This window comes from Cyphomyrmex costatus, unplaced genomic scaffold (genome assembly GCF_001594065.2).
Source record: "Cyphomyrmex costatus isolate MS0001 unplaced genomic scaffold, Ccosl1.0 C2397415, whole genome shotgun sequence".
NCBI classification, from domain to species: Eukaryota; Metazoa; Arthropoda; class Insecta; order Hymenoptera; family Formicidae; genus Cyphomyrmex; species Cyphomyrmex costatus.
In genome coordinates, this window is record NW_017274947.1 from 1 (window position 1) to 11,227 (window position 11,227).

Sequence of the window (11,227 nt, forward strand, 5' to 3'; positions counted from 1 at the left end):
ATTATAAAAAAAAGTATCAAAATTATTAAAAATATATATATAATTGCATAATTATTCTCTAACAACAATTATTTTCTATAAAAAAATAAAATAATTTTAAAAAGAAAAAAAATGAGCACAATAATTTTATAAATTAAAAAATTTTATACAGTATCTAATCTTTAAAAAGATGTTGATACACAAACAAATTTTTTTTATATGAATACTAAAAACCCAAATAAATATTTGATTCAGCGCATGTAGGTCAATTAAAATAATTGCAGAGTCATAAATGAAGCATTTCATGTAATCCATATTCGGCGATAATATGAGACCAAGTTTTTACTTCAATAATCTCGTGATTGCAAAGTATATATATGTATATCCTGTAAAGAAAGTACTCAACAAAAACATTCTCATAATTTTTTTCGAATCAACGGGGGGAATTTGAACAGACCATCAATATGATTGCAGTAAAAAATTGTAACAAATTATTCCACATCAAATAATATATAATATTATAAAAGTTAGTATTATAAAATTAAAACTGAATTTTGTATTATTTAATTACATACAGATTTGAGTAGAGATTTTTTAAATTTTAGGCTGTCTTCTTCTTGTTTGTTTTTAAAATTTATTATATCGATACATGAAAATCTATATTTGGAACAGATAGGAAGAAATGATAACGATGCAAATCAGAATACTTTGAAAGGTTACCGGATGATATCCTGAAAAGGAATCAGATTCAGACTATGTGTTGGGTTCATAAATTTTGCTGGTAATGCTCAGCAATGGCTTGACTAATAGGACGTCTAGCTGCGTCTTTCGAGGCGATCGAAGTTCAACCAGCTAGTTCAAGTTAGCTTCGTATTCAGATCTCAAAGAAGGTGGTAAAGTAACCACCCTATGGCAGAGCATTTTCTGCTTTAGTAGTGGCAGCACGTAGGTTTCGTAGTGGGGGTGCTTCGAAGGCTTAAAAGGCCTTCCAACGTCCTTGTAACACGCAGTCTGAGAATCAAACATACTAGTATTCCGCGTAAGTGGATCGAAAGTGCGAAGAACAATCTCATCTAACTTTGTCGTCGTGGGTTCAGCCAGACTTTCATCGGAGTGATCTGGTATATTGTAAGCCGAGATTAATTCGTTAGAAAGACAAAGCGAATAGTTTGGGGTGAAAAAATCGAGGTGAAGAAATTAAAAATCTAAGCAGGAAAGGAAGTGATTTTTTTCTTGCGAATTTTTATTAGAGTTTTGATTTGTGATTTGTGACCAAATAAGTGGTAATAATTAAATATTATTTGCATAAAGACCGAGAGACCATAAAAAGTGAAATGAGTCTCAAACTAATCCTGTCTGTTCTATTGGTCATATCAATCTTTTCGCCACCGATGTCCGCTGCCCTTACAACTTTTGGGAAGAGCAATCCACAGAATCAAAACACGAATCAAAACTCGAATCCACCGCCGCCACCTACACCAAGTATGTAATAAACAAAAATTTTAAACAATATATTTTAACATAATATTATGTTATTTATTTAATTAAATTTGAACTTATATGAATAAAAATTATTAAGATAATTATTAAGTATAACAATTTATAATATTATACATTCTCATACTAATTTTCATAACATACAATCTAAACTCTATTTTAAAATAGATATATAAGTTGTTATAGATAGAGAGATCTTAATATACATATATAATGAATCTGTAATCTTCTAACTTAATATTAAAAGAAAACAAAGATGCTAATGTATTTTCTACATCTTTTATTCCTTATTTCATTAATATAAATCTTTTAAAATTGTTCAAAAATTATAGTTTAGCGATTCTTAAAATAAGTCGAAAATACTCTATTATAAGTAATATTTCTATAGTCATTGTATATAAATTTAATTACGAGTATATTGTAGATATTATACAAAATGTAATTTAATTTTCACTAGGCGTAATAACTATTTTAATGCGTTAAATTATGATACTGTTCTTCCAGCTAACATATTTCAAAAACGTAACACAATTTTGAGCATGTTTTGTAAGCATTAATCGACATTTCTAGGAATATTAATGTTTAATATAATAACTCACAACTTAAAAATATAAAGAAATCTGATGCTTGAGTGTCAAGATTAAACCAAAGTATATATGAATACTAATGCTTTACTATAAATGTCAGAATTCTAATCCGCATGATTTTCAACGATCATTACAACCTTTATTGTCATTTGACGCTATATATATATATATATTTGTATAATTAAGATAATCTATAATTTAAGCAAAAATCGTATTATAAAGATAAAATATTTGTGTAAATGTTTTATCTCCACAATAACCACGTCTTATTCGTTAATAAAGGAAAATAGAACAAAAAGATTCTTTGATCATGTAAATATCAAATAAAAATTCTCTGCATTTATAAAATGATTACGTAAATATATTTAAAAATACAAATACATATATTAACATAAAGAATTATAGAAGATTTATTAAATAAGTTTAACATAAAGAAAAGCTTGCTATACAAAACGCCCTGAAAAGTTTTTGAAAAAGAATAAGTCAAAAACTATTTGCCATTTTTCCAAACAGTAATTTTCGAAATATAAAAATTTAAAACTAATCACTTACAAATTATGATTAAATGATTGTTTGAACGTAAATAGCGCATCGATAATTGGTAACTGCATGTGATGACCTTCTTGTTGTAATATTTTATTTGGCGAATTTCGAGACACTCTATATACAAGAATAAACACCGCAAGCATAACAAATGCTTCGAAATTTTGTAATTTTCCAATCCTGAATTTATTGCTGATCTCAGTTATTATCTAAATATAATTTCTAGTAATCTACTAAAATAATACCGCATAAATTTTTATGAAATCAAAAATGCATTGAACTAGTTAAAGGTCGAATAAAATTATAGTTTCTTATATAGAATATTATACATGATATTGTAATATAATTACAGCTGGTAAAGCTCGCGAATGTAAGATGGAAAGCGACTGTGCTGCAATTCAAAATACAACATGCATAGCGGATGCCCGAGATGGAAGAACTCGATGTCTTTGCGCTGATTATACAGCACCACTTAATGGTGTATGTACTAATAAACACAAAGGTAAACCAATTTTTAGAAAATTAATTTTAAGTTTATGAACAAATATATACTTTAATAGTACTTAGAAACGCTGTATAAAGTATGACATCATGTTCTATTTAATTTTCATGTATTTTCTATAAATTCTCGCATATATTTATTATGTTTGCTGCTTTAATTTTTCGAAATTAGTCAAATTTTTAGAATTTTATTTTAACCAAAAGATAATACCAAGATTTGCATAGACTTACGTGCCACATTGCAATACGTGAACACACATATGATAGTGTTCATAGTCGGTCTATGGTTATCTATGCAAATTGATACTGGTAAAGGAATACCGTCTCGACCTACCTTCAGTAGAACTCGTTTTTCTGTAGTTTCTTTTCACGACAAGAAAATGCGTGAACGTAGAACGACAATAACAGTGAAAATATAGATTTAATCAATAATCTTAAAAGAAAGAAACTGACATATAATTATTTACAGTATTTTACAAGATATAAAACATGCTCGTATATACACAGTTAAAATCGCGTCAATTAATGATAAATTATTACAAGTGACAGTAATAAACCGTACCTGGTACGATGCAGCAATAGATTTTGGAACTTTGGAAATCATATAACGTGTACGAAGCAATTTGTAGTTCGATACGTAATATTAGAGACTCGTGAAACGATCCGGAAACTCGACAATTCCATTTGATTAAATGATCACTGTGCATGTTTCTCTTCTTTCGACGAAGTTGCTGATGATTGCCTAGCGAACATTTTAAGGGTGATTAATCGTGATTACGAATCGATCGATGCTTACCATAAAAGTTGCATTTATGATTGAAAAATTAAATAGACTAGTACATTTAGGATATCTAAAATCATATACAAAATGATATAAATTGTAAATTTGATAAATATCGAAGTTTAATAAAAATAAGTTTATAAATATAGTATTTTTATATTTATTGTATATACATATATATATTGTATATCATAGGTGTTTATTGTATACATATAATTATACTTCATTTTTTAAGATGGTCAATAAGAAATTTTGTACAAAATTGAAAAATAGAGGAAAAAATCAGGCTTTATGTTTTCTATAATTATTTATATAAATTCTTAAATTGAATTAAAAATTATATTCTTATCTTTTTAGCTCTTCATACATCTTGCAATTCCGATGCAGAATGCATAGACGATGCCCAATGTGTAGTTCGTGACAGCGCATTGGGAAGACGATGTTATTGCGAAGAAGGATTTTACGAAAAATCTTTCATGTTTTGTAACGGTAAGATTTAATTCTTTCTACATTGCAAGAATTATTATTAATATGTATATTAGAAACAGTATATTATATATTTAACTATAATCTAGATATAGAAAACGTAAAAGTAACATTTATTATTACTGTTTTAATAGTACAATTCAAATATAAATTTACTTTTTGTAAAAATGTAAGTAAAATAATTATTGGTGTACAAATAAGTTTTAAAGCGCACTTTGTATAACGTATAATTTAAACTTAAACTTCAAACATTTTCACGCTTTTTTGATATGTGGAGGCGCTTACTGTGTACTATTAAAAAAAAAGTACAGCCTTTACACAATTGACCTCAAAATTAAATGGTTTTAAAATGTCGAGCGACAAGCAATTTATTCGACATTGCATTCCATACGAATTTCATCAAGGAAAAAACGCTACTAAAGCATATGAATTAACTTGTTCTGTTCTTGGAGACAATGTTGTATCCAAAAGTATGTGTGAGTTTTGGTTTAGGCGATGATTTAAAGAGGATGATTTTGATGTTAGCGATAGAGAACGTAGTGGTTACAGTAGAAGGTTACAGACAATCAATTGCAAGCATTACTCGATCAAAACTCAAATTTTTGTGTCAAACACAAAAAGAATTTGCACAGCAACTTGGAATAATTCAACAAGATATTTCAATTCGTACGGCAGATGGGAAAGATTCTGATGGAAGGAAAGTGGGTGCCGCATGCATTAAGTGAAAAAAACAAAAATAATTGTTTTGGGAAGTTTGAATCTGTATAATAAACAAAATCGGAAATCTTTCTTGTGGAAAATTGTGACTGGTGATGAAAAGTGTTTGGCCTGATGTTGATAAACCTATAAAGGAAACGTTGCTATAGCGCTTGATTGGGAAATATATACCGCACCCAGCATATAGCCCACACATAGCCCATTCAGACTATCATTTATTACGGTCAATGCAAAACGCCTTGTCCGGTGTACACTTTCGAGCATTTGAAGTGCGAAAATGGATGGATAATTTTATCGCATCGAAAGACGAAACCTTCTTCGCTTCTGGAATTCGCGAGCTGCCCGAAAGACGGCTAAAGGTCATAGATAATGGGAATTAATTTGATAATTAAGTGTTTTCGTTTTTAAATAAATAAATATTAAATTTTATTAAAAACGCTTTAAAAGTTATTTGTACAATCTAATACAATCGCAAATAATAATCAAAATAAAAATTTTCAATGTCAATAGAAAATATAAATATTAATTTCATGAAATTTTGAAGAATTCAGTGAAAAATGGATTTATCTGATTTTTTTTAAATTTTAGATAAATTAATGTAAAATATTTTATTCAGCAATAAAATATATTATAATAATTTTATTGTAAATAGACACGTTACTGTGCTTATAATTTAATAATATTAAAATTCTGTTTTTAAATTAATATTTTTTTCGTCTTTTTTCTGAAAAATAAGATATTGTATATCGATTTATACTTATGTTAAAAATTAGAAAAATATAATAATTTTCTCATTAAATACTGCGTCTATTATCTATAATTAGCAGGAAATAAAATGATGTAATAGCCTTATTTAGTTAGATTTGCAATAACATGATAGCAAAGTATGTGCTATTACAAAAGGGAAATTGAAATTTTTCTATAATAATAAAATTATCTATGAGATAATTCAATACCGCATTTTATGTATGTGCGTCATTAAAAAAGTTAAAAGCCTAAGATATTTTGATCCTTCATAGGTTGCTCATCCATCTCTACGTTGCATACAATGATTCCTTTGGCTGCGTCGCTCGTGCTTGGAAGACTTAACTACATCTAAAATATTCAATCTTTTAAAGAATTGTCTTGAACTTCTGAGTTTGTATGATAACCCACAGTAGAGAAACATTATAATTCTTCGAACCAACGAATCAAAGAGAAGTCGCTTAGAAGCACATATCAATAAACATGTTTAGTTCAAGGAAAGAGTAAAAAGTACGAATACATTTCAGAACGGTAATGCACATTTATGTGTCAAACAACTATGAACTATGAGATAACCCTTCCTTATATGCAGCATTCCAATAGTCGCGCACTTTTTCTTCAGGAAAAACAATTTTTTTCAATTAAAATTTGTTTAATTGTCATCATTATAAGCAAATTTTGAACAAATAATTATATAAAATAATATTCAGTATCAAAAAACAATTATGTAATTAAAAAGGACTAGTAAGAGTCTGATGATTAGAAACTATTTCATAAATATTCAAATAAAAATTCTTGTCCAGAATGTCCATCGCATCTTTTTATCAAAATAACGCCTTTACCGTGCGACTTCTCCGAGTAATAGAAAATGAGACAGAATATTGTTAATTAATGAATTTTTTTGTACATATGAGTATGGCTGAATAATACAGCCGAAACATGTAATGATGTTAGTAATTTAAGTAAATTGTTCGTATTTTGTGATCGTAGTTTTTTGTTTGAATATTTATGAAATCGTTTCTAATCATCAGACTCTAACTAGTCCTTTTTAATTACATAATTGTTTTTTTAAATTGAGTCTTGTTTAGTAAATTAACTTTTAGTTTGATATTCAGTATCATGTACAAACTCTAATTAACTTTTATATATATAATACTAGGTACATATATTATTATAATAATATACTATTGTATTTCATTATTTACATAATTTAGTATAAAACCTAAAAATATCAAGATTGATTTCTTTACATTGAAATAATTGTTATTATTCTTATTTCATTTATTCAGAAAAAGTATGCGGTTTCTGGAATAGTTTATATGTTGCAAATAATATATATGCAGAATATTATAGTTTTTTATTTCTTTTTTATATATTCTTATAGTGTTTTCGTGTGCAGCGAGTTTGAACACAAGTCAGTTAACTCTAAAGTACCAAGACCTCGTTTAATCAGAAAACAATGTAGAACACGTGACGTCATTAATTATCTGATCTGGGTTAAACTTACTGCATTCAAAAACGCTATTAGAAAACTGTTTCTATATTCAGTTATCTTATGGTCAATATATATATATATATACATATCAGTTTATAATCGACAGTCTTATATAGCTGGTGATAATAAGATAATATAAAATACCGTATTTTAATTTTATAGAAACAAATTTAAAAATATCTTCGGACTTTTTCTGTAAAAAAATATGGTTCAGAATTTTTAATTGTTTTTAATTTTAGAAATCCGTAAAAATAAACAATTATACTTTTCATCTAGAAAACATTATGGATATATATAACAATTATGTGATCTTATATTAAAATGTAATATAATTATTAATCTATAGTTTAAGTTCGTAGCAAAAAATTAAAAAAGTGAACGTCAATTCTAAATCACTTTTATGATTTAGAAACCAAGAATGAGTCATTCTTTCGCCGCGGAATTCGCTTGCTGCCTGAAAGATGAGAAAAAGTCATTGCTAACGATGGACAATAGTTTGATTCATATATTTTTTCATTTTGTTTCTTATAAATAAAATCATACTTTTTGCAAAAAAAAAAACGGACGAAACTTTCCGATTGACCTAATGCCTAATGTATTAAGGGATACTGGAGTCGCTTGTATTATCGATAAAACTAGCGTTTTTGACGTTTTCGTTCCTGTTTGATTTCTTCGTAGTAATTTTGCAGAATAAAAAGCAGGTGATGCTATAATTTTGTTGAGTAGTGTATTATCATCATATTACTAGATCTTTATAATACACTCTAGTTCTTAAATAATATTTGTTATTAAACAATTCCGCAAGTAACTTAAATGTTATTAAATTGAGATATTAATTTTTTTTAATTCTAAATAAAAGATAATTCTTTAAATTAATTGTAAAATAATATTTTCAAGAAGGAGGCGAATAGGAATCGTCTCAAGTATAAATAAATTATGTCTTTTCAAAATCTTTTTAAAAATTATATTATGCTATTTATTTGTTTCAAAATAAACGCTTATGACTTAAAAACTTTGTGGAAAAATCCACAAAAATAATCAAAATTTTCTAGTAAAATTATTCTGAAATGATTATCCAGAGCAAACTCAGAAAACAATTCACTCTACTTGGAAGTCAAAAGGTTAAAATGCTTACCATTAGAAAACATTGTTATGGTTGTATAATGACAATTAAATTAGGATAAACACCAAATTCATCATTTTATATAAATTTTTCTGTGTTTGTTGTGATCATATAGTATCTCCTATTTCATCATTATTTTACTACATATTCTTATTCTGTTATATAATTATAATAATACGAGTGCGAAAGACTAAAACAATATATAACATTAAATTCAGATAAAATTTATTATTAAATATTGAATTTGACTATGTTTAGAATTTGAGATAATAGAATAACGCTTTAATAGTAAATTTTTGCAGTGTACGTGATTAAGCTTCGTATTTTAATTGCACTAAAGGATATATAAATGTTCATAAAGATGCATATATTATAATATATTAAAATAGTTTATTCTTTGTCAAATTTTCCTCAATGCACAAAGTATACAATAAAGACAGAGATTCATAGAAGGACAAAATTCTCATAAAATTGCAAACAACACGCAATTACATAAATACTTTAGAATTCTGAAATTTAATAATAATTCAAATGTTCGTCAAATATTATATCAATTTTGTCTTAAATTTGCAAATGAAATAGTAAATACGTAATAATGAAATAAGTTTTTGTGAAAAGTATATATATATATATATATATACTTTTGCCAATTACAAATATAATCAATACTATAATTACTAACAGAAATACACTCAAGATAATATTTAGATAGATAATATTTACTTTTTCGCTATCGTACATTTAGTAATTACATAGATTAATCGAGTTTAATTTATTATAGTGTAAGTATCTTTTGTAAACTTTGTAATAATAGTCAAGAAAAAAACATAGCATTAGTTATTGATCACAGTCGAATGTCGTTTTATGTATTTGAATATATCTTGCACAAATAAATCCTTGAATCTTTTCGCAATACGTATTTATTTATTCTTTTGAACAAAAGAAATGCACAGTAAAAAGTAAGTATCAAAAATTTGCTTTACAAATTAGACACAACTATTTTATTTATCTTAATGTGGTACATCTGAATTTTTCGATTGTCACTTTTTTCTAAATATCAATTGTGTTACAGTGTTGCCTGTCTGCCCACCAAATTGAAACATATCCGTAGGAAGTTGACTATCAAGTTCGAAATCTGCGAACAATAATTATCACAATGTATATACATCCACAGAAATAATTTCCGTAATATTCCAAAAATAATGATGTGAAAGCAATATTTATGTTTTGTGAGAAAAATACGCCTTCGTTAACCAATGAAGAAATCGTATTGTAAATAAATGCATGATAAATTTAATTGATAAAATATTATAATAAATTAAATAATAATAATTATATGACATGCAATTAATATTTAAACTATTTAATGATTTATACTTCAACTACTTAAAATACATATATATCAACCTCGACTACAACAATAGATCATTTGGTTGTCTATGTATTTTCAAAAAATTTAGCAATTATATCATTCGATGGAGCAAAGTTTCAGCTCTAAAATCATTTTTTAATTGTAATACAATGTTTTTTAATAGAGTTATAAGTAATCTAAGTGCTTCTTTTATTTAAACCGCGATAAATCAAAGAATCTTAAGAAAATTGAAAAAAAGTTTTTGTATAGGAAAAATTTAAGCTTTCATCAAAAATTTTTGCAAACTTTCCTTTGCACCCAACAGGTCACAAAGTAAAAAAAATTGCCATTTTGCTCAGCTTGTTATTTTCCTTATATAAAAGTTTTCTATATGTAAAAGTTACTAAACTCACGGAAACACGAAAAACAGTGGACTTTTTGAAAGTAGAGATTTAGCTTTAATACCCTTTTCTTTAATTTAACTTCGTTCATTTTTAACAAAGTTACAGCTGTTTCAATTGTAAAGTTCGTAGCACTACAAATTTTTGTTCCACCTCGATACTATGAGCCTTTAAATTATAGCTAAAAAAAATTTGAACCTTCCTCTATAAATCGCCATAAGATTAAAGTTCACATGCATTCTGTACTTCAAATTCAGGATGTTTTAGAACTTAAGTGTAGTTGTCATAGCTGTAGTTGAAGATTAAAATATCAATTGCAATAATAATTATACTAACGACTCGCAAAATGCTTCAGCAATTCTTCTTTGGTCCAATTGCAAGATGTCAGGACGAAATATCCTCTTGGCAGAAGAATGCGATATATATTTTCTATATATTTCTGTCTCTTTTCCATCGGATTCTCTGGATTTAAACTAATAGCGTCGTAAGTGCCTTTATCATGAACGACTTTAAAATCATGCGGCAATGTGTTGTCAAGTATATTACAAATCTCTATCTTTACATTCGACAAATTGTTATCGTTCAACACCATGCGGGCCAGATCTATTGCTTTTTGTGAGTAATCCACCCCCGTCAAGTTTGTGAATCCTTCTTTCGCGAGTTCCACCAAAGTCATTGCATTACCGCATCCTATGTCTATTATCTTATCGTTCTCTTTGTTTAAATTCAATTTTGTGGCGATCCATCTAGAAAATAACTTCCTTCATATAAATTCTCAAATTTTCAAATTATATGATCAACGATTTTTATTTATTTTTGTTTAATTTAAATATTTAAAAAACATAATATACTTAATAGAGATTATATTTTATCCTGATAGCGAAGTCTGCCGAGACAGATTTTGAGCAGAGACTGCTATCAATTTTTAATTACAGAAAGACAACAAAATTATACACAATTAGAGAACTCTAGAACTCTTCGGGGGGCAACCAGAACTCTGCTTATTTTTTCAAAATTTTGAC

At 27.0% G+C, this 11,227-nt stretch overlaps 2 protein-coding genes across 2 annotated transcripts; one reads left to right on the plus strand and one right to left on the minus strand.

Annotated features, from left to right (window-relative positions):
• The first annotated feature begins 1,002 nt into the window (after positions 1 to 1,002).
• Positions 1,003 to 6,454, plus strand: sosie (oogenesis-related protein sosie). The gene is made up of 5 exons (XM_018551500.1): positions 1,003 to 1,167; positions 1,291 to 1,461; positions 2,959 to 3,108; positions 4,246 to 4,377; positions 6,111 to 6,454. The coding sequence occupies exons 2-5, from the start codon at positions 1,314 to 1,316 to the stop codon at positions 6,188 to 6,190; spliced, it is 510 nt and encodes a 169-aa protein (XP_018407002.1). The 5' UTR covers positions 1,003 to 1,167; positions 1,291 to 1,313; the 3' UTR covers positions 6,191 to 6,454.
• A 3,021-nt stretch (positions 6,455 to 9,475) lies between these two features.
• On the minus strand, positions 9,476 to 10,951 carry LOC108771240 (protein-lysine N-methyltransferase Mettl10; the record flags this gene model as incomplete). Its single annotated transcript, XM_018551497.1, has 2 exons — positions 9,476 to 9,588; positions 10,542 to 10,951. Coding segments are annotated over 2 exons (505 nt in total), but the record flags the coding sequence as incomplete, so codon positions are not given.
• Positions 10,952 to 11,227: the final 276 nt, after the last annotated feature.